We start from the raw sequence: 22,499 nt of genomic DNA on the forward strand, positions 1-22,499 counted from the left end.
GTGGTTGGTGGGGGGCTGGGCCTGGCCAAGGAGGGCCAGTGGGGGCTGCTGCAGCTGGCCAGCCCCAGGCAGGACAGGAAGAGAGAGCCACAGCAGCCAGGAATGGAAAAGGGATCAGCCCAGAAAAGGGAGGGCTATGTATAGCCCAGGAGGGTGCTGGGTGACCTCCATCCCCAGTCTCCATCTCCTCCTGCACCTGGCAAGTCTCCCTGAGTGGAGCAGGCTCCCTTGCGTCTGCCAGGGGGTTTTGCACCATCGCAGAGCGCGGACCTCGGGAAGGTGGCCGGGCGGCCCTAGTTTGGGATGCGTGTGTCGGGCTGCCACTGTGCCGGCGTGGGAACCTGAAGCAGACAGACCGGCTGGGTCCACCTCAGGCCAGGCCAGCCCTCCCCAGCCCCGGCCCTCTGGGGCTGCTCTAGGGCTCCTTTGAAGGGGGGCGGGGCAGCAGGCCTGGGAAGGCTCAGCCATCTGGGAAGCAGGGCTGGTTAGCGCTACCAGAACGCCTGCCCTGCACTCGGGGGTCAGTCAGGGGGACCGGGCACCTCGAGGAGAGCGGCTGCAGCCTCTAGGGTACTCTAGCGAGACTCATCACTCCCGTCCCCCCAGGGGGCGCGGACCAGGCGACAGCGCCAGGGCCGGGCTGCGTGGAGGAGGCGGCTTCCCTTGCCGGGGCGGCGGCAGGGGCGGCCCCGGGATCACATGGGCGGAGGCAGGTCCCGGAGCCCCGGGCGGCTCTCCACAGAGTCGGGCAGGCTGCGGCAGTGGCGGCTGCAGCGACAGCCGCGGCGTCTCCTCGTCCTCCCTCCCTTGCCTCCCGGACGCGGCTGCCCAGCTGGACAGGTGAGCGGAGGCCAGGCGAGCGCGTCCACCTGAGCACCGTTCGTGCGGCCGGTGGCCTCCCTGCTCTCACCGGGATCTGCTCACCTTCGCCCCCGGGGTGACCCTCGGCGCCCGGGCCCTTCCTGCACCCCCAGCCCCACCCCGCAGCCTCGCCTCGAGGATGGCGACCCCCAGCCCTCCGGCTTCCCTGTCCCGGGCGCTCCTCCTCCAGCCCCCGGCCCGCGGATATTTTGGCCTGGGAGCGCAGAGGGAGCCGGAACTGGGAGAGCGGGGTGGACGGGCTGGGCACCTCCTGGCTGCACCCAGCGCGTAGTCCACTGGCCGGCTCAAAGGTCCGGGAATCAAGGCGTGCGAGCGGCCTGCGCCTACCTGGGTGCCTAGGGAGGGACAGAGGCCGGACCTGGGCAAAGGGGAAGCCACAGGGCCAGGAAGAGGGCAGACAGCCCTACTGGCCCAGCGGGCACTCCACAGGCTCATTAACTCCTGGAGGTGTTCCTGGCGTCCCTTGGATAGATTTGGGCCGCACTTGCCGTGGCTGGCCTCCCCAGGGGCAGCTCCAGGGGTGCGGGGCAGGGTGGTGCCCCAGTCTGGCACAACAGCTTTCCGCCTGGGTTGGCCCCTACTCCAGACTTAGAGGCTCCGGAAATCCTACAAGGTCCGTGTCTGCAAGGACACTCCCTTGCCCAGTGGAGGGGACAGTGGATGGGGGGCCTGTGGACCCAGCTCACAGGCAGCATCAGTCAGCTCACCCTGCTGGCCAGCGCCAGGGTGTGGGTGTGCCCAACTCGGCAGATGAGTTTACCCTTCTTTCAGGCTGTGCAGAGGTTATCAGGCCCCCGCTGGAGGTGGGAAGCCCAAGCTTGCCTAGCTGGACCATGTGGCCAAGGGCTGGGCAGGTCACAGGAGGCCCCTCTGAAGACCCTGGCCTCACCTTGGCTGGTGGGTGGCCCCGCCCACTTCCTTGCTGTCACTCTGTTCCCACAGTGCCACCCTCCCCCAGAGCAGGAGGAAGTGCCGTGTGTCATCGGTTTTGGGGACAGGAAGCAAGCTCTAGTGGGACTTAGCCCTGGTGGTGGAGGAGGGGGAGGAGGAAATGCTGACACCCCCTGCCACCCTCAGGCCGCCTCCTGCCGTGCCCAGCGAGCCCCTCTCTGGCCCTGTCTGACAGCTGCCTCCAGGCAGCTGTTGTCCTGGAGGCAGCAGAGGGGACCTCAGAGTCCTGGCTCCCCGGTGGGAAAAGTGAAACCCGGGGGAGGGGGGGAGGCGGGGAGGCGGTCACTTCCTCTACCTCCACCCCCAGACCCTCACGGCTGCTCGGACCTGTCGTCCCCTTTCCTCCCTTTTCCTCTGTCCTGCACCTACACCGTCCTCTCCGCCCACCTCTTCCCCAGGCATGGCGCTGACTGTGGATGTGGCGGGGCCAGCGCCCTGGGGCTTCCGTATCACCGGGGGCAGGGATTTCCACATGCCCATCATGGTGACCAAGGTAAGGGTCAGTCCCGGGAGAGGAGGAGGTGCCCCAGAGTTAGGGTCTGCTCTGGGTACCTGGCCCCTGCAGACACCTTCTTTTTGCTCTGGGCCCAGAGGTCTGCTTCCTGGGAGTGTTGGCCCAGGGAGGGCCAGGGCCCCATTGCCATGGGATGTGGTTATCAGGTAGAGACAGGCTTCTAGATAGTGAAAGGGCCAAGTAAGGGGCTTGCTGGTGGCCATCCCAGGCCTGCCGGCATCTGCTTGGGGCAGCTCTGAGAACAGGAGCCCCGAGCTCTCGGCGGCTTGCTCCTGGCCCAGGCCCGGCTGACGGCCACCAGCGAGGTGCCATTGGCTCTCTACCCACAAGTATTTCTAAGCACAGTTCCTGAAATTAGTCATCACATGGTCCTTGGGAGGCCCCCTTTAGAATGCCAGTGTTGGGTAGGGAGGGCTGGGCTGCCACTCGGCTTTGGAGGGCCTTAGCTGGTGTGTGTGGGGCAGATGCCAAAGGGCAGGGAGGATGATATTCAAGGAGGACACAGGGCAGCCTGGTGCAAACCAGCTTCTGTGTTTCTGGGCAGGACAGAGGGAAAACCCCTCTCCTCCCTCCCTGCCTGAGCGGTGCCGCCGTCTGAGCAGGGCATCCCAGACTGCTTTCTCCTCACCTGACAGGTGACGGAGCGGGGCAAGGCCGAGGCTGCTGACCTCAGGCCTGGCGACATTATCCTGGCCATCAATGGGGAGAACGCACAGGGCATGCTCCAAGCAGAGGCCCAGAGCAAGATCCGCCAGAGCCCCTCGCCCCTGCGGCTACAGCTGGACCGGTAAGCCCTCCACTCTGCTGGGCCGGCCCGAACACTTCCCCCTCCTGCCAGCCCACCGCACTGGCCACCCTCCGCCCGGGGCTCCCGGCCTGCAGCAGGGTGGGCTGAGGGTGTCCCCGTGACTGGCTGGGCGTGTAGCCACAGGCAGGGCAGGCTGGCATCAGCCACCTGGATGCCGGGTTTGACTGGTTCCCAAGTGTGTGGGGCACAGGGCGTGGGCATGAAGTGGGTTGAAGAGGGGAAAGGTGTGCCTTGGGCTGGGGCTTTAGGGCTCCTGCCTCCAAAAGGGCATGACCTTTGTTCAGACAGGGGCTTGGTGGCGGGGAGGTGAGGAGTTTGGGGCCTCACTCTTCAGAGAGCCCCTCTGTTCTTCCCTCCATTGTCTCTCTGGGCCCTGCTGGCGAAGGCTGATTTGGGGCTAGTGGGGTTTGCAGCCTGGAGGCCTGGACTGGGGGGTGGGGAGACAGGTGACTCCCCGGGGTGAGGCATCTTGGTGAGTCACAGGACAGGAATGCTGGGAGATTCCCCCAGCCAGGGAAGCCCTCGAACCTGTCGGTCCTGCCTCCCTGCCAGCCCCCATGGCCAGGCCCTCCCTTGGGCCTGCTGCCTCCCATGATGCTCTGGCGGCCCCAGCACCTTCTTGGGACTCCTTCCTGCACTCTGGCTCAAGAGTTTTTGCAGGAACTGGACCTAGAGGAGGAGGGTGGGGAGTACCTCATGGCATCTGGGAAGGGGACCAAAATCTACAAGAGGCTGCAGAGTGGGGCGGGGGCAGGGCAAGGAGCTGCTGATGCCATCACTTCCTCTCTGGTCCCTCTTGGAGGGACAGCCCCTCAGGGGGGAGGACCTGGGAGTACCCCCAGGCCTCCAGCTCCACACTGGGCAGGTCGTGGCTGTCTCTTCATTTTTGCCGGGCCTCCCCCAACTCGATACCCTGTAAACAACACCCCCCCCCCCCCCAGACCTTTTAGGTACCCAGAGCCCTGTGGCAGGAAGCCGCACTCTGCTCAGGGCCTGAGCCGAAGCCCAGCCCCTCACTCAGACCCCACACCCTCCCCAGAGAGGCGAGGCTGGCGGGTGTGTAGTGGCTGTGGCTCCTGCTGACCTCTTGAGAAGTGGCCAGACATCCAGGAATGGTGTAGCGGGATCGGTCACGGCAGGCGCTCTTCCTCTGCCAGCTCTCGGCCCTCAAGGGCTCTTTAAGGCTGCAGCTGGGCTGTTTTGGGGGGGTTTTGGAGGAGGGTCCCTGGGGAGCTGGGGGGAGGGGGGTGCCTCTTGCTGACTGCCATGGTGGTTGTCTGGGAGTGGGTCCCTAGGTCCTGAGGCTGCCTGCCTGGTGGGGGAGGGGGCAGCTCTGCCTTTGTTCCCTGGGGAGAAGCCTGCGGAAGGGGCCAGAGTGATTCTCTCAAAGGCATTCTGGCCATAGTGGTGGAGCTGGGGGAGGGCAGGCCTTTGGTGGGGGACAGTGGGCAGCTGGCCCAGCCACTGCTGGGCTGTAGGACTTGGGGCCACTCACTTTCGCTCTCTGGGCTTCAGTTTCCCAGGAGTGAAAGATGAAGAACTACTTTGTGAGGTCAGTAATCTCCCCCCAGATCGATCTACAAACTGATGCTGACCAGCGACAAAGTCTGGATAAAATGCAAAAAAAAAAAAAAAAAGTAGGAGGGGAAAGTGTGAGGAGTTTTTAAATAAAATTGAATTTATGGAACTTTTTGTGGAAATTATGTCCTTTCTACTTTTTGGTGATAAACTGTCCTTTCTTTTAAGAAATAATGGTGGCTGTTGGTGATCATTGTTGGTTTGCATTTGGTCAAGTTAAAGGTTGACAACCCACTGCCTGAATGGTTTAGACATTTCACTTACTAGTCTTGAGAACCTGGTGTGGGGACCGCTGAAATCTTCAGCCCCTACCAGGGCCCCCGTGACCCGCGCCTCCTCTGTCCTCTCCTCAGGTCCCAGGCTGCCTCTCCTGGGCAGACCAACGGGGAAAGCTTCTTGGAGGTGCTGGCAACCCGTTTCCAGGTGGGATGGTGCCTTCAGCTGGGACCCAGGCCCCAAAGGAAGGGGGAGGCCTGAGGGACAGGGCCCAGGAGACTGGCAGAGCACTCTTCACACCCTTGTCTCCACAGGGCTCAGTGAGGACACACACTGACAGCCTGTCCTCCCTCCGGTCCTCCTGCTCCAGCCCAGCCTCCCCCAGCCCCCGGTCATACAGCCCCTTCTGCAACCAGCCCTCTACCAGCCCGCCTGCTCTCGCTGGGGAAGCAGCAATCAGCCGAAGGTGAGCTGCCAGGCCCAGGCCAGGCCTCTCAAAGCCTCAGTAGCTGTGTTCAGGGGACCCTGGGGGCACCTTCTGTTTCCTGGGCGGTCTGGAGGGAGTGCCTGGCTCACTCACACATGATGCATTTTCCCCAGTTTCCAGAGCCTGGCGTATAGCCCGGGACTCACCGCTGCTGACCACCTGTCCTATGGGGGCCACCCCAGAAGCCGACAGGTGAGGGTCCTGGAGGGAGGAGAGGGCCTCTCCCAGCCACTGGTGTCAGTGGTGCCCGTGGGGCTGCAGATGGCTGATGTCACTAGGGCAGGCTGGCCTCTGTCTCCTAGCAGTGGCTGCTCCCCTCTCTTGAGCCAGGCGGCCATCCTGTCTGCTGGGTCGCATTGGCTGCTCAGCCCTGCCCGCCTGTCCCAGGTGGCCTTCTGCCTCCACCTCCTCTCTCCCACTTGCCGCTGCCTCCCTGCTTCCTGCTGGCTGCCTCTCTTCCTGAGTGTTTCTCCTGGGCCGGGGCTGACATAGTTTTGCTGCTGTTGTTGGGATGGTTCCCTTTGGCTCTGGCTGCACCCCTTGAGCACATTCCTCCCCACTCCAGCCTCGTGCCTGCCCCAGCTCCACCGCCCCACCCCTCTCTGTCCCCTGGCCCGGCCCAGGGAACCACCGCCAGGGGCTGTGGTTCTGCCTCAAGTGGCATTTGGCCCACTCTCTGCCGCCCCACCCCACCTCCCTCCCCTGGGTCCCCCCCCAGTCCCATGTCCACTGGTGACAGCTTAACCCCCCCAGGTGGTATTTCTCCTCTCCAGGGGCTGGGGTGGGTGGTGAGGTGAGGGGCTGAGGCAGCGAACAGTTCTGGGCCACAGCTGCTGGGGGCAGAGTTGGGGGGCATGTCCAGCCTTTGGGGTGAAGGTGATGAGGCCCAGCTGTTGGAAGCCTGACTCCGGTTGAGTCTGCATTCCTGAAAGCAGGGCCTTCGGGGACGGCGAGGGGAGGGCACTAGAAACTGGGCGCTCCGAAGGAAGGGGTGGGGTCCTCCGGGGGCCACACACTCTGGGCTCCTCGGGGACCCATGCTGGGCCTGCCCAGTGGCCTGCCAGACACATGGGCATGGAGATGTGTTTCCCGAGACCCCCTTCCTTAAACAGTTTTACATGTAGCTGTGGAGATAAGACAAACACACCAAACAATTTTGGGTCAATTAAGCACTAAACAGTATGGTCTTAATTATAAAAGCAGGAGGCCTTCTGGGAGGGGAGAGATGAGTGTGGACGGGGCGGCCTGCGAAGGCGTGCTGGGCGTTCTGCTGGCACCATCTGGAAGCAGAAGCTGATGGGCAGGGGCAGGGGACAGCCGTGGTAGAGCCTGTCCCAGGGCCTCCTGGCCCCCTTCCTCATGGTGCCCCCGACCCAGGCAAAGGGAACAGTTGGGTGGTATAGGGAGTGGCTCTCAAACCAGCAGCAGGACCTTGGAACTTGTTAGAAATGCGAATTCTCAGGCTCCAGCCTAGACCTACTGAATCAGACAGAGGAGGGCTGTGGGGGCACCACGCTGTCTCAAGGAGCCCCGGGGGAGCGGATGCACGGTGTTTTTGAGGACCGCCCCAGCTGATGGTAAAGAGGAGCCCTTGGCTCTAGCTGGGTAGCATTGGTTACCCAGTTGGTTAGAGCATTGTCCCGATATGCCAAGGTTGTGGGTTCAATCCCTGGCCATGGCATACACAAGAAACAACCAATGAATGCATCAATAAGTGAAACAAGAAATTGATGTCTCTCTCTCTCCCTAAAAAGCAATAAATAAATTAAAAAAAATGGGAAGCCATAGGCTGGGTGACAGGGAGAGGTAGGAGGAAAAGGTGAGTCCCAACCCCACTATGTCACCTCAGATGAGCCCCCTCCCTCTCTCTGCACCTCAGACCCAGACCTAATGCTCTCTGAGGCCCATGCTTTGCCCTGAGGCCCCTGGTCATTCCTTCAACACATACTTCCCAGGCAGCTGCTCCGTGTCAGGCGCTCTTCTGGGCTCTGGGGATGCAGCAGCAGGCACCTTCCAGGCCCTAATTTAATGCTGTTAATCTCCTAAACGTGTTCAGCTGCAGAATTTCTCCTGCCCCCTTCCCTGCCACTCACTTATAACACCCCATGTTCCCCGAGAACACATTTCGAGGGGTGCTGGCCACAGGCAGCTCCTGATAGGCAGACCAGCAGGTTTTCTGGACTTGGAGAGGAAAGGTCCACTCTGTGAAGGCAGGTGTCCCGTCCCGATGTGACTGAGAGGAAAGGAGGTGGAGAGAGGTGGCCTGCCCCGGGTGAGGGCAGAGGGGCTGCAGAGGCGCTCCTGCCCCTCACGCTGGGGCTGCCACCTTGCTGCTGGCTCCCGAGTGGGCGAGGCCGCAGTGAGTCCCAGGTGCAGCGCACCGCCAGCCCTTCCTTCATGGTGCCCTTCTGGAAACCAGAGGTTGCCCCTCCTGAGAAGCCGAAGCCTTGGCGAGCCGCTGTGAGATGAGAACGGCACCTCTCCGTCTGGCCGGCCGGCATGAGGACTTGGCTTTCGAAGGAACCTGGGCCGGATCTCAGCCCTCCCTCCTCACTGGCCAGGGCACGTGCCGGCCTGTCTGGGACAGCCAGATGGAACATCGTTCTTGAGTAACTGGCCGTCACTCCGAGGAAGTTTCCTCACCATCCTTCAGTTGGCCACACAGCACCAGCTGGGCGCTAGGGATCCGGGCCGTGGACTCCCAGCCCTGCCTCCCACAGCAGCGGCTTCGCCCTTCTGACATGCAGCCTCCCAGCCTGTAGGACGTTTCCCACCGAGGCCTGAGAGCAGAGAAATGCAGGCTTGTGGGAGAGGCGGTGTGGGTCTAAGGCTGTCTTCCCGAGACTCTGATGTTTGCACTTCTAGCTAAAGAACTCATGCAGTTTGTTCATTTCACCGCATAGTTCGTTCTTGACTTTGAATTTTAAAAGAGGGAGTACGGCTTCCCAGGAAACCTGCCCTCAGCCCCGCACGGCCTGGGGTCTCTGAGGCCTGCGGTCATGTGGGGATGGGACAGAGAGGCAGCAGGATGGGGAGGAAGCCAGCAGCAGGGAAACATGAGGTGGAAGGAGAGTGTGGGAGCCACGATGGCTGGCGCCCACCGGGGCAGGGGCGCTGCTGGGCGCTGCTGCGGGGCTGTGGGCCCGACCTGGCCAGGCTCCCAAGGCTGCGAGGGGCAGGAGCAGCCGGGCCAGATGCTGGCCCTCCCAGGAGGGGGACCAGTGTGTATGGAGAGAGGCGCCACGGGCAGTGCCAGCCCTGACTCCAAGAGGGTCTTGGCCCCTTCACTCCTCCCGTTCATGTTGCCTTTTCCTTACAGCAAAAGGGTTGGCTTCTTTGCTTGTTCTGTTGGGAGGAGCCAGGCCCCAACATGCAACGTGTTTCCAAACACATGGCCTGTGATAACGGAGGGATTTGTGTTTTGTCTGAACTGAGCTGGTTGTCACCCCTTGGTCTTCACTCTGCTTCCCCTCCCCCACCAGTCCCCTTGCAGGACCCTCACAGCTCCATAGCTCTGTGGCACCACCCTCCCCTCTGGGACGCAGTCCCTGGTACCCTGGCTCTCGGGCCGCCCTGGTGAGATGGTCCTGTGGAGGGGGACAAGGAGGGGGCCTCCGGGTCAGCGAGGGCCGAGAGCCCTCTGGTGTCGGGCCTGGGAACAGCCTGCCTTGGCCGCGGCTGGGTGAGCTGGCCAGAGGCGCCGACTCCTCCCCTGTTGCCTCTCCTTCCCACAGGCTGGCCTTGGCCCCAGCCTCGCTGGCGACTCAGCTGTGCTGGTGCTGCCGCCTTCCCCGGGCCCCCGGACAGCCAGCCCCAGGCGCAGGTACCAGTGGGCCCTGGAGGGTGGGGGTATCTTGGAGAGCTGGGAGGGACAGGAGACAGAGTGGCTTCCCGGAGAGGGATGGGGGTCCCCGCCTCTCTAAACCCAGGCAACATTCTTCTGGCCAGAGTCCTTTCTCCCCGGGACACCCATTCCCTGCCCCCAAACTTGTTGTCCTGACACCCAGAAGGGACCCTCACTCCTGCCTGCCTCCCATCCCTGCAGTGTGGACTCGGAGCGGGGAGGCCACCACCTGGAAGAGGACTCCGAGGTCTTCAAGATGCTGCAGGAGAACCGAGAGGCACGGGCGGTGCCCCGGCAGTCCAGCTCCTTCAGACTCCTGCAGGAGGCCCTGGAGGCCGAGGAGAGAGGTGGGACGGGGAGGGGGCAGGGTGGTTCGGGTACGGGGCTCTGAGTGGACGTGTTATTGAGCTAGTTTTTGTTTTAAATTTATTTACCCATTGATTTGAGAGTAAGAGGGAGAGAGACAGACAGACAAAAAGAGAGACATTGATTCGTTGTCCCACTTTTATGCATTTGTTGGTTGATTCTTGTATGTGCCCTGACCAGGGATTGAACCCCCAACCTTGGCCTATTGGGATGATGCTGGGACCAACTGAGCTGTCCGGCCAGTGTGAGCTGGTATTTCCTGAGTGTTCGGCATGGGAGCAGATACTGAAGGGCACTGAAAGCACAGGCCCTGCCCTGCAGGAGCTCACAGTCTAGCAGGGGTGCCAGGGGTGCTTTCAGGGATCCAGGCTGGGGTCAGGAAAGTGCCAAGGGAACAACAGAGGCAGGTAGTGGGGTTTCCAAGGGGACATGGTGGAGGAAGAGGCATTTGATGTGGCCCTTGCAGAAAGATGGCGGAGGGGAGACTGTGGAATGTGGAGGTTGGCAGCTGGAGGGCCTGTGGCTGTGGGAGCGAGGACAGCGGGCCTGGCAGCAGGAAGGTGGGGGGGTGGGGGGGTTGGCTGTGGGAGTTACATCCTGGCTGCGAGACTCCACGTGCCAGGCTGAGGAGTGGCTTCACCCGGGAGGTCCGGTGAATGCCAGGCAGTGCCTGAGCTGCCGAAGCAAGCAGGGCAGACGATTTGGGCTCTGGCCTAACACTCACTGTGCCCACCGATGGCCTGGCCGTGAGCGAGCGTGGAAATGAAGGGTGGTCAGGTCCCTGTCTGTCCGTGAGGAGCTCTGTTTATTGGGGCTGACAGGGCTGCCCAGTTCCAAAGGAACTGGACGCTGCTGCAGGAGTTCTTGCGGTGGGGGTGGGCAGGGGACCGCCACCCTGTGGGGGGAGGATGGGGAGGGCCCGGCCTGGGCAGCAGCATCCGGGAGCGAGAGGATGGGACAGTCAGACTTGGTGGCTGGTTCCAACTCTGATGTCTATCTCCTGGGGGTGCTCACAGAGGCAGGGGCCAGGGTGGAAGGTTGGGGGCCAGTCTCATCCATCATGACCCCAGGGCCTTGGTGGGCCCCTGGAGGGGGCCTGGGAGAGGCAGTGCTGAGGAGAGTGCAGACAGACGGTGACATCACCACTGGAGCCTCAGCAGCGTAGCGGGCTGCAAGTGGGGGCCTTCTAGCCCAACATCTGTGCTTCCTCTGAGCGCAGTCCAAGGTTCAGCTGCGATAATGCACAGAAGAGCCCTTTGGAATCTGTACAAAGGGATCACGGTGCTGTTATTACCTGTCATTACTGACCATTACTGTCATCATAACTGGGCCACCGCAAGGGAAACGTCTGTGTGGCCTGCTGTGTCAGACGCGGCACACAGACACTCCCGGCCTGTTGCCCCGGTTCCGGCAAACTCAGCCCCGGGTGTGCTTCCTACCCTTGCCCAGCCTCAGCCAAGCCTCTGGCACCACCGCTCCCTTCCCCGTGCCCCACGCCCAGCGTTACCCCAGAGGCCCACCCGTGAGTGCTCCTGTCAGTGCGTGTGTCCTTGGAGCGCAGCGTGTTGCGGCAGGTGCAGTGCGCGTGCATAAACACAGTCTGGACGCGGCTGGGATGGACCAGCTCTGAGGCGTCTGTCTGCCCTCACCCCTCCCAGGTGGCACACCTGCCTTCCTGCCCAGCTCGCTGAGCCCCCAGTCCTCCCTGCCCACCTCCAGGGCCCTGGCCACCCCACCCAAGCTCCACACATGTGAGAAGTGCAGCACCAGCATTGCGTGAGTGTTGGCGGCATGGGAGGCGGGTGGGGGGGTGGGCAGAGACAGGGTGCTCTCCGGGGCAGTAGGCATCCAACAGACACTCAGGGGACCAGGAGGAGCTCACTGACAAAGTGGACCCATAAGACGTTCTGTGGATGATGGTCAGTCCTCTTAGCAGGCCTGAGCTGGATTTTTCCTGCGGTATCTGCTCCTCACTCCCCATCACTGCTGCGTTTGATTTCTCTCCAATAATCTCCCAGCCGCTGGAGATCTGCCTCTAGATGAGGCAGCTCCTCCCGGAAAATGTTGCTCTTACACCCCCTGCACCTCCGTTGGAATGGGATGGATTTTCCAGAGGTGTGTTTACTTTTCTCAGTGGGTGGTATTAGAATGCAGCCATGTCCTCTGAAAAATTGCTGCAAGGCCCCCCCTGGAAAAAGTTCTTCTGTGAGCAGTGTGGAGGGTCAGCTGGCTCGCTCTTGGAATCCCTCCACTCCCTGGGCCTCAGCAGTCCATCTGCAGAATGGGACACTGCCCACGTGGCTGTGCTGGCAGAAGGAAAGGGTCTGACTTCCTGCTTCTCCAAGAGCAGCAGCACCCCCCCCACCCCACCCCCATCCCCCGCCACACGCCCGGGCGGGCTTGTACACTCCTGGGCCCAGAATTTGCATTTCCAGAGGGTCCTCAGGTGATGTGGTGCTGCTGCTGGTCCTGGTGCTGGGACTGCGCTTGGAGAGCCACTGCTCCATCACAGTCCAGAAGGTTCAGGATGGAGTTTACCTGCTGTTTGTCGGGGGAGGAACAACTTTTTTTCTGAATTAGGGGTCCTGGGGGTGGGGGTTGTTGAAGTGAGATTCCTAAGGGCAGGTTTGGGGAATCAAGTGTCTTGAGATTTGGGGATCTCCCCAGGCCCTGCCTCTGGGCTCTAGGGGGCGTCAGGCCTGCTGCTCCAGTTTCCTAACCCCACCCCCACCCCCACCCCCGCCAGGCTAATGGCTTTCCCACCTCCTTCCTGCAGGAACCAGGCCGTGCGCATCCAGGAGGGGCGGTTTCGCCACCCCGGCTGCTACACCTGCGCGGACTGCGGGTTGAACCTGAAGATGCGGGGGCACTTTTGGGTGGGGGATGAGCTGTACTGCGAGAAGCATGCCCGCCAGCGCTACTCAGCGCCCAAAACCCTCAACTCCCAGGCCTGAGCGTCGCTGTGGTCTCAGCCTGCCCTTGACTCTGTGGGCGCCCCGAGCCAGGGCCGCGCCTGCAGCAAGTTGCCATGGAAGAGCGATGGTGGGTGGTGGGTCCTCTTCCTCCTTGCTGGCTGGGGCCAGAAGCAGGGTCCTGTCATGGGCGGTAGGTGAGGGCAGGCTCACCCTCCCAGGCCTTTGCTAGATACCCTTGCTCCCCCTGCTGGACAAGTTCTGCACCAGCCTGAGGTGGATGTTGCATCAGGGACTTCCCGAGCAACAGGGGCTACGCTGGTTGGAGGTTGGACCACTATGGAGATTAGGAGAGGGGTGGGCCACAGGCTGACGGTATTCACCGTGTAAAGTTTCTGACATGTGAGCTCCATAAACATACATACGTGGACAAAATAAAGTAGCTGCCCCTCTTTCCTGCCCTGGCTTCTCCCTACCAGTGGGTGGAGAGGCTTTATTTACCTATTTCCCCCCTCTTATTTCCCCCTCCCTCAACCCCCTTGCTCCTATCTGCTGAGGATCCTGCTCTTCCTGGATCCTTGGTGAAGATGCCTGTTTTGCTGGGATGATCCCTGGTACTTTACAGGAATGAGTTTCTCACCTCAAGCTCTGGGAGGGGAAGGGATGCCAGAGGGCGGGCAGCAGAGGAATGGAGGTGGCCCCAGATTTGCTCCCTCTGCCCAGGCCCATTGAAGTGACTGCCTCCTGCTCCACCACCACTGGCTGTCCAAGCCCCCAGCTCCACCGGGCATGGGTCAGCTGCCCAGCCCACTGGCTCACCCAGAGGGTGGACTGAGGGGGAACCCTAGCCAAAGTCCCACCTGCATTCTCTGAGGCTATCTGTACTCACTGGAGGAATATGGTCACCAGAATCACTTTGGGACAAGGCTGTGGGTAGGCCTGGCCTGGAGGGGCCAACCCAGTAGAGCTCCGACTCTGAGGGACCGTCACCCCACCAAGGGCCTCCACCTCAGGGGTCTGCGTGCTCCTTTCTGTGGGAGACCCTGCTGGCTTCATTGGTGGTTGATTTGAGAAAAAATTATATATATATATTGCATGGTTGGTGCTGGCACACCTGCCCTGGGGGTATATGTTAGAGCTGAGGTGGGGGCAGGGGACCCTGCCAGATTTTTGGCTTAAGTCACTGCCCCCACCTTTGTTCTAATCCATTTCAGAAAGGTGCATGGGTGCTGCTGAGTGCTCCTGGGTGCTCCAGACTCACTCTGCCCCAAGTCAGGGCTGGGCAGCAGCCTCAGCTTTATTTTCACAGAAAAGATCAAAGCTGGGCTTCAGAGAGTGCTTTGTGCTATCTGGCTCGTTTTGGCAGGAATCTTGGCACAGACTGTGTTGCCTCCTCAGGCACCTGTTGATATAATTTACACCTTTATATAATTGTCTCACCTTTTGCCTGGATGGCTGCCTTTATTTTCATAGAAAAGATCAAGGCTTTCTTGTGGCTCAGTCAGTCTGGCCAGAATGTCTGGGCTTAAGGGGGATAGCCACCTTGGCGCCACCTAGTGTCAGGTATAGCCTGTGGCAGGGAGAATGCTAACCAAAGTGGAACCCGCCCCTCTGGAAATGCCTGGGTTTGGGAAAGCAGAAACAGGTAGCATGTTTTTGCTTTCCTGAACATAATAGTCAAGTGGCAGCAATTGAGCCTGTGTGAATGAAATAACACTCTGTGACAGTAAGCACTTAAGAGTTAATGTAGAACACCCATGCGCAGGGGCCATCTGTGTGGAAGGATGAATAGGACTTGGATGAGTGGAGGAGAGAAATGCCCAGTGAGGGGGCAGGTGCAAGTGGAACGCTCAGTTTAGGGCAGTGGCTGAAGCAGGTACTGAGAGAAGTTTGCAAAGGGAGATGGGAGCCTTGAATGCTGGGAGAAAGGGTTTGAACTTCACCTGGAGGCTCTTGGGACACTCGGAACATTTTAAGCAGCGCAGCAACAAGCTGGAAGCAGCAGGGTGGGTTGGAATGTTAATACGGCGAGACCCCCACCCCTACGTAGCAAACCCCTTGGTGCTAGCGGTGTTCTTGGGAGCAGAGAAAGACAAATGGGGAGCGCAGACCCTTGCGAGGTTGGCCTGCCTGCCAGTGGCTGAATGCCTTTCAAAGGCTGGGTGGGTTCAAGCTCAAATCCACCTCCCCAGTTGTGGCAGCCAGCTCCCCTACCAGGGGCTCTGCAGGTTTCAGTTCCAGAGCTTTCCACAGCCACACAGCCAGCTGGAGCTCAGGGGGGAACCACTTTGGAAGATGGAGTTAGTAGCCAAACCCCACTTGTCAGTACAAAAGCCTGGGGCTGACCCAGACAGGGGGCAAGGGAGACCACCCGGTCATGCAACTGCAGTTTGCACAGTGCGGTGCCCTCTTTAATGTCTTCTGCCTGTGGGAGAATAACTTCAGAAATGGTGACAGATTCCAGTTAGCTGTGGCCCGAGAGAGCATGTGATACTGCCCCCTTCAATTGGAGGTGAGAAAAGGACTCTCCCGAAGTTCTACAGCTGGATAACTAAAGTGCCAGGGAGGTTTACGTGCGTGAGTCCAATCGTCACAGTTGGGTGGGCACTGCTGTTGTCACCCTCTCTATACATGAAGACACCAAAGGCAGGGAGGGCGAGGGACTGGTCTGGGGGCTCTTAGCTGGTAAGGGGAGGGGGCCTCTGAAAGAACCCAGAGCCTGACTTCTGGGTTTCTGGCTTGTCCGGGGTGGGGGTGCACTTGCCCCTCCAGCACCAGAGGCAGCCTCCTGGGCACCCAGGAAGGGCACCATGGCTCCCAGCCATCTCTAGTCTGGCAGGAGCTGCCCCCAGGATTTCGGCTGTGCCGGTGGTCCCATGGGGAGATGATTGTCCTGCAGTTGTCAGGTGAAGGAGCGGCCGCAGAGGTGGTCCTGTGAGGGCACACTGCCAGGCAGGGCAGCAGAAGGCAGATGGGAAGGAAGTGTGTGCCCCACCCCCCAAGGTGTCCCCGATCGCCACGAGGGGGCTGGCATATCTGCCTGGGGGGTGGGGTGGGAAGACATGGCTTGGAGGGGAGTGTGCATTGGGGGGGGTGTGGAGGGGGCCTCTTCTTTTGAGGCCGCACAAAGCCTTGTGCTGAGACATTGCATTCCTGCTGGCTGGCTTCCTGTTCAGATGCATTCCTGCCCAGAGTCACTGAGGAGACTGCTGCTTGGAATTTGGCCCCACATTCTCCAAATTCAGGGCGAGATCTGGCAAAGTTTCCCTCCCTTCCCTCCCCACCTTCTCGCTTTGGAGGGAGGAAGCCATGGGACTGGCCAGCCCTCCTACCCTCCTTCCCCGGGAGGGCTGGCGGGGCGTCCAGCGGGGCCTGGGGGGTTGGTACACACGTCCCGTTTGAATTGCACAAAGCAGTTCCTGGCAGGCCCAGTGCTCTCTGCTTCCCTCTCTGTGTCTGAGAAAGAGGAATGGGGAGCAGATGCTGCCCAGGATAGGCCTGCCAGGAGGGCAGGAGGGGTTAGCCCAGAGGACCCAGGGCTACTGGGCAGGGGCTTGCTTGGCTTGACAAGCAGGTATTAAGAACAGCTGGCAAGACAAGCACCTGGCTACCATTCTTCCTTTCCTGGGCATGTCTGTCGGCCTGTTTCATGGTCTTATAAAGTTAGAATCTTGTAGTTTGTGGTTCTCTGATGAAAGCTCCTGTGTAGGGTGTTTGAGAAAGGGTGCGAAGGAGCCAGGAGCAGAGGGGCGGGCAGACATCCTTCCCTCCCAGAGAACAGCCACTTCCTCCCAGGCGCCAGCTCCGGCCCACCCAGCCCCGCCCCCCAGGGTCAGGTGCGGGTTTGCACGTCCACCAGCTCCCTGGTCTGCTTCCAGGGGATTTGGGTTCTGCTGGGGTTTTTCCAGCCAGGTCACCTTCCTCAGGAGGTTGAGGTTTCCTTAGAGGCCACCAGCCATCTGGTCACCAGGCTCTCTCTTTCAGCAGCCGCCTGATTCCCCAGCCCGTCTCAGGCCCTGGGACGAGCGAGGGTCGTGGGGTGGAGTGGGTAGGAGAGGGCCGGAATGAGGAAAGGGAAGCTGTTCCGCTTGCGCTTGCACCACCTCCAGGCCTCTCTCCTTTCGGACTCCCTGGCTCACTTCTTCCCCAGTCCTGCAGTCCCACCCAGCCCCCAGCTTTAGGGTCCCTGGGTGAGGAAGAGGAGGGGCACCCAAGGTGCTCTGGAGCTGTCGGAAAGGATTTCCCTCTGGGCAGAGATCAGTCCCCCATTTTCTCGTGCCAGTTTCTGAGTGGCGGTGTGACATGCCCCAGGCGCACAGCTGGGAGCTCAGGGACGGACGTCTGCGCCCTGGTCAGCGGCCTTCCCACGGCCAGCACGTGGGGTTCCGTTTCCTTCCGCGCTCTAGTCCAGTCCCCGCCCGTCGGCTTCATCTGGGCGGCAGGAAGGCAGACTCCGCGTGTGAACCGGGGGCGGAGTGACCCTGCGCAACCAGACAGAAAGCGACCTGGGGGGGTGGGGGGGGGCTGCCCCGGCCTGAAGCACAGAGGATCGGCGTCCGAAGGAGAGCGGACCGGGGTCCTTCTCTGCGCCCAGCCAGCCCTGGGGGGCCACCCCGGCACACGTGGCCCCGCGTGCAGCCCCCGCTCTCTTCACACCTGCAACCCTCCTCTTGCCTCGGTTCATCCCCCGCGCTGGGAGTGGCCCGGGGCGGCGCCCAGGGAGTCAGGACAACAGCGAAGCCCGGGGCGCTGCAGCAGCTAGGGGACGCGGGAGAGCGCTCTGTCCCGCTGCAGCAGTCGGGGCGGAGCGGGGCCATGCTGGGCCGGCGGCGCGTCTTCGCAGTGGAGCCGCTGGGAGGCCGGGGTGAGTCGCCCACCCCCAGGCGGGCAGAGCCTCCTGCCCTTGCGCCCACTCCGGAGCGCTGACCTCCGCCTGCGCCCGGCCCCACCGCACCCCACCCGGCACACCCACCCTCGCCGCCTCGTGGCCTCCTTTTGGAAGGGTCGAGTGACTGTACATCGCACAGGAAACCCGCCGAGTCTGGGCGTTAATTCAGTCACCACCTCCATCCCACTTCCTCCGGGACCACTTCCCTCTACTTCCCGATCCGGATCTTTCTCCTCCGGCCCCTGCCCCTGCCTGCAGTCCCGAAAGCCCCCTCCTCGGCGGCGGACCCCTGTCCACAGGCACCTCAGGGTGGGCCTCGTGGCCCACTTCCTTGCCCAGGGGGCCAGGCTTGGCACCTGGGTCTTCCTGTGGCCGGCTGGGACCTGTGGGTAGCTCTCCACCCTTTCCAGCCTCCGCTTCTGCATCATCGAGGACAACTAGGCGCCCAGAGGGGAGGAGGGCCTGGCACCCAGCTGACAGTCACTAGGTGACAAGGCCACGTCTCCACCTACCCCCACCCCAGTTCCCTTTCTTCCGGTGTTTTCTCTTCAATTTGCCACAAAATCTTCAGTGTTTTTCACTTAAAAGAACAAAAACCCAACATGGTTATGGCTATTGTTATTTTTAATTACTGTCCCCCCCCAGCTCCAGGAGAGACTTCACCCAGCACCCTGATGCCTTTTGCACCATCTCTGTGCCCTTCCCCCTCCCGGAGGCGGGGTGCCCAGTCACACTCCCCTTTGGGAGCAGGGGAAGAGGCTCCAGTGCCCGCACTCATGACTTGGTCAGGGGCAGACCCCAGGGGCAGGGGCTCAGGGGTTCCTAGGAGGAAAGCAGCGCCTCCTCAGAGGAAGACAGGCCATCCAGGAGCTGATGAGGAGGAAATCCTTTCCAGCAGCCCACCCCACAGCCGTACCAGGGGTGTGATCGCTAACAATTACTGCTGTAAAGGAGTCCCACAGAACAGGGCCAGGCAGGGGTGTGGCTGGCCAGGCTCCTCCCTTCACCTCTGGCCCCGGACACTCCCCCCTGGGAAATGTTTCAGCTGCCAGGAATGCTGGGGGTGCAGGGGCGCCTCCCTAGCCTGATTCTCACTCTCCTTGCAGATGGAGCTGGTGAGAACCTGGCCCAGGGTTGCGTCGTGCCTGGAGTCACCAGCACCTACAGACGGATCCTGGACACCTCTCAAGGGTGCTCACTGGGCTCCCGGGAGGGGGATGGTGAGGTGAAGGGTCTCTGGGGGCAGGTGCCACTTCTCAAACTGGCCTCCCAGGACTCAGGAGTGGAGATGGCGGTTGGGGACAGCTCCCTGACCACCTCACCGGGCCTTTCTGAGGAATCTCTGGACTTTGAGCCTGTGGGGGGCCGTGAGCCCCTGGCCCTGCCCGTGGAGCTTCCTGCCCACCTGGACCATATCCTGGCCAGCCAGAAGCTAGAACAGGTGCTGGAGCGGTCCAGCCAGCTCCCGACTTCCTCTGCCAGCTTGTCACAACACTGCCGCTCCCCAAAGCCAACAAGGAAGCCTGAGTATGGAGTGCCCCTTTTTGGAGCAAGGGACCAGGAGGCCACCAAGGCAGAAACTGACCAAGAGGCAGGCCCAGAAGAAGCAGAGGTGGTGAGTACCAACTCTCGGCTAGGTGAAAAGTGGGTGGACATGGCCCTCTGACACTGGGGCTGGTGGGGCCCCCCAATTGTTCTCCCCAGAGCTCTCTCTTGGGGTGGGGCATTCCTGTCCCTAATTGATGGGTGTGTCCCAGCTTCTTGTCTCACTCCACTCCCGGCCATGTGGAGGTGGGCCGGTAGGAGGTTTGCCTGGTGCTGTGGTTGGCTGGGCACTGGGAGGCCAGCTGGGTGCAGGGTCCTCCTCTCCCTGCCTGTTCTGCCCCCATCTGATGGCCACCGAGGGTGGGAGTCTGGTTGAGTTCAAGTCTCCCCTACCTCACTATGTCCCACAGGTGAGGGGCGTGGGGCCTGAAGCCTGGGCCTGCCTCCCAGGACAGGGTCTTCGCTATCTGGAACACCTGTGCCTAGTGCTAGAGCAGATGGTGCGGCTCCAGCAACTCCACCTGCAGCTGCAGACCCAGAGGCTCCCTGGGGTGAGTGAGCCCTGTGGTGCTGGTGGGGAGGGGGGCAGGTGAGTTGAGGAGGCACAGGAGGGGTGGGGCCCCTGGCACCAGGGCTTCCTTCAGAACAGCCTCGTCTCTGCTCAGGGCCCAAGTGCCCTTCTCTCCTGCACACGAGACCCTGCCGAGGAGGAGCCGACCCTGGCGCCTTTGCTTCCACCCTCTCACGCCCCAGGCAGTGGGGTACACGGGTCCTGGGAGCTGCTCAGCCAGGCAAAGGAGACAGGTATGGGGCGATTATGTCTCCCTCCAAGTCCTGCTGGCCTGGGGCCCCAGACAGATCCCCTGAGCCCTGGGCTTGACTGGTGTGTTGCTGTTTCAGGACCTGGGTCACCCGATTCTCTCTCTGAAAGCGCAAAAAGAGCTTCACTCCCAAAGGTGGCAGTGCCCAGTGCCCACCCTCCTGGGCTGTCAGAGGCCCCCACGGGGCCAGCTTACAACTTGCCATGCTCCCAGAGTCACAAGGTGGGTGATGGGTGTATGCGGAGCGGGTGACAGTTGGGGGTGGGGGGTGGTTGGCACGTGTGGATACAGTAAAGGCCAGAAACTCTGGGAAAACAAGGGGATTCCTGTTTGGAGCAGGTGGCCTCTCTGGGCTGGGGTGACAGCTGTCTGTGGCTGTATGGGATGTGCTGTGGGGTGGGGCTCTGTGGTGACCCCCTCATTCTCTGCTCAGCGGGATCTCTCCCACTGGAACAAGGTCAAGGTCCTTCTCAATCGGATTCGCTGGAAGAGCTCTCAACATTCTGAGCCCCCTGCTCCTCCTCATGGCCCTGCCCCCAGGTGAGTGCTGTGGCTCAGCCCAGGTGAGGGTGCAGGGAGGAGCCTGATGAACCAGGGTGCTGAGGTTGTTCTGCTGGTTCTCTTCATCCCTCTGTGATCTGAGTGACACAGTCTCGGAGACAGTGCTGGAAGAAACAGAAAGTAGTTAAAGCTTCCTGTTGGTAGATGCGGAGGCTGAGGACTGGGCTGGGGAGGGAAGCCACCTTCCTGAGGCCACATGGGTGTCAGTGGCAGAGCCAGGACCAGAATGTGGGAAATCTCCTTATGCCAGCCTTGCAAATCCTCGACCCTCAAAGCTGAAACTTAGGCCACCTTCCCGGTGTGCTGGGCAAGCAAGGTGGGGGCACAGACAAAGGGTGCCACAGTGGACCATGGGGGGGATAGTTACACTGAATGATTCTCCAGGGGAAGGAAGCACCATGTCAGTTTCCATCCCCACAGCAGACACGTGCTCCTGACCCACTCTGGGGACATCACCACCTTTGTTTCCTTTTCCTTATCTAAGGCCACCTTGCCTTTTCCACAGGATTGGGTCAAGGGACCTCCCTGAAAGACCTCCATGCCGCCCCCTCCGGAAGACCTTTATGCCATCGTTAGTGGTGAAGAAGCAACGAGGAAAAAACCTTTCTGTCTGCTGAGACCTCCTGGTGCAGGTGTGCTCCTGTGCGGAGGGGTGTGCACTGAAGTCTTCTTTGCCCTTTGCCCTGTCACTGTTTTTGGGCACTGCCAGAGAAAGCTGCCGATGCTTGCCCTTCTCTCTGAGGCGAGGGCTGAGTCCTTCTCCTCTGAGCAGCTTGGCAGGGGAGTCCTGGTTCCCCGAGAGACCCCAAAGTGTGGCAGCCCCTGGGCACCTCCTTGGCTGCCAGAAATCCCTGAGCCTAGATAATGTGAACCGATTCCTCAGGCATCCTTGGAGCCTGTTTGGCATGGTGATGTGTCGGGGCCCAGCCTGCTGCGTATGTGTCTATATGCAAAGGATACATACACATATCTCTGTGAGACTGCCACAGCTGTGAACTGACGGGATCCAACCAGCTCTCCTGAATCACACACTCAGAAAGCTGGTCTTCTGGGCGAAGTGACTGCAGAGGGAGGGAACTGACTGACCTTCATGCCTCAGTGCACAGTTGCTAGTCCTGGAGCCCTGCTTTTCTCCTCATTGCTGCGTGGGAAGCCCCAGCACAGAGAAGGGCACTGCCTTGGCTGTCTCTGCGTTGAGTCTGGTCCATGGAGCCGTGCCTGTGAAGACTGCACCAGGAATGGGAGGGTTCAGAAAAACATGGAAACTAGCAGAGTAACCCACAGGGTCTATTCCTAGCTGCGTTGTTCCTCACTAGCCTTTACACATCACAGCTGAAACTGGAGGCCCATACTAGCTTTTAGACCTGGGCAAAGTCCCTTAACTTTTTTGAGCCATAGCTTCCCATTAATCTCCCAAATGGTATAATGATGATTGACCTACCTACCTCACCGGCTTGTTATGAGGATAAAATGAGATTAAACTGTCTCAAAGTGCTTTGTGAATGTTACATGACTAGGGGAGGGTATGGGTGTTGGAGGGTGGCTAGACTGGAGGGATGGTGGGAAGGTTGGGGGTTAAGGGAGGACTGGGATTGGTAATGGGGACTAAAACGGCCCGTGATTAGCAGCAAGACTTGGAGCAAGTCATTTCACCGAGGCCCTTGAGGTTTCATATCAGAGATGTAGGACACTAATTCCCAACCTGCTTACCCCCAGAACTGTCGTGAGCACTAAAGGAAAAGTCCTTAAGAACTCTGTAATTGTCTCTCTAAATATCGTGGTAGTTTGTATTACTACAACCTGTTAGGTTCCTAGCTTTTTGTTAATTGAGAAAGGGGAAAGCTTAGTCTGCAGGCACCTAGAGGATGGAGGGGTGGTGTGTATGTATGGTGCCCTCAGTGGAAGGGCAGGACTGGGGCTGGGATCAGTGGCTAGAGACAGAAACAGGAACACCTCCCAGAAATGGCCATCCATCCGCAGGGTTCGGTTGTCCCGCGACTGCAGTCTCGGGGGTCTGCCCAAATGAGGCAAGACCGCGCCCTTCCTCAGGTTTGGGGCCGCACTCTACCTATCTTTGGACAAAGAACCAATTCCCTGAAGCCCATTTTTCTAATGGGACACTTAAG

At 60.7% G+C, this 22,499-nt stretch overlaps 2 protein-coding genes across 6 annotated transcripts; both read left to right on the forward strand.

Annotated features, from left to right (window-relative positions):
• Positions 1-684: 684 nt before the first annotated feature.
• On the forward strand, positions 685-12,997 carry PDLIM2 (PDZ and LIM domain 2). Of its 4 annotated transcripts, XM_045853471.1 has the most exons (11): positions 702-840; positions 1,654-1,779; positions 2,232-2,326; positions 2,983-3,134; positions 5,087-5,156; positions 5,264-5,415; positions 5,550-5,628; positions 9,171-9,259; positions 9,482-9,627; positions 11,305-11,422; positions 12,423-12,997. In XM_045853471.1, the coding sequence occupies exons 2-11, from the start codon at positions 1,716-1,718 to the stop codon at positions 12,598-12,600; spliced, it is 1,143 nt and encodes a 380-aa protein (XP_045709427.1). In that variant the 5' UTR covers positions 702-840; positions 1,654-1,715; the 3' UTR covers positions 12,601-12,997. The 4 variants fall into 4 exon arrangements, with proteins under 4 accessions (XP_045709423.1, XP_045709425.1, XP_045709427.1 ...); XM_045853467.1 differs by lacking the exon at positions 1,654-1,779 and having other exon boundaries at positions 685-840; XM_045853469.1 differs by lacking the exon at positions 11,305-11,422 and having other exon boundaries at positions 698-840.
• Positions 12,998-17,059: 4,062 nt separating this feature from the next.
• Positions 17,060-21,867, forward strand: CUNH8orf58 (chromosome unknown C8orf58 homolog). Of its 2 annotated transcripts, XM_045853701.1 has the most exons (7): positions 17,060-17,422; positions 18,553-19,061; positions 19,402-19,542; positions 19,657-19,795; positions 19,892-20,034; positions 20,246-20,352; positions 20,879-21,867. In XM_045853701.1, exons 1-7 carry the CDS (start codon positions 17,374-17,376, stop codon positions 20,988-20,990), a joined length of 1,200 nt encoding a protein of 399 aa, XP_045709657.1. In that variant the 5' UTR covers positions 17,060-17,373; the 3' UTR covers positions 20,991-21,867. The 2 variants fall into 2 exon arrangements, with proteins under 2 accessions (XP_045709657.1, XP_045709656.1); XM_045853700.1 differs by lacking the exon at positions 17,060-17,422 and having other exon boundaries at positions 17,993-19,061.
• The last annotated feature ends 632 nt before the right edge of the window (positions 21,868-22,499 follow it).

The sequence above is a fragment of the Phyllostomus hastatus genome, unplaced genomic scaffold, assembly GCF_019186645.2.
Source record: "Phyllostomus hastatus isolate PE091 unplaced genomic scaffold, TTU_PhHast_1.1 phas_contig_98, whole genome shotgun sequence".
Taxonomy (NCBI): Eukaryota; Metazoa; Chordata; class Mammalia; order Chiroptera; family Phyllostomidae; genus Phyllostomus; species Phyllostomus hastatus.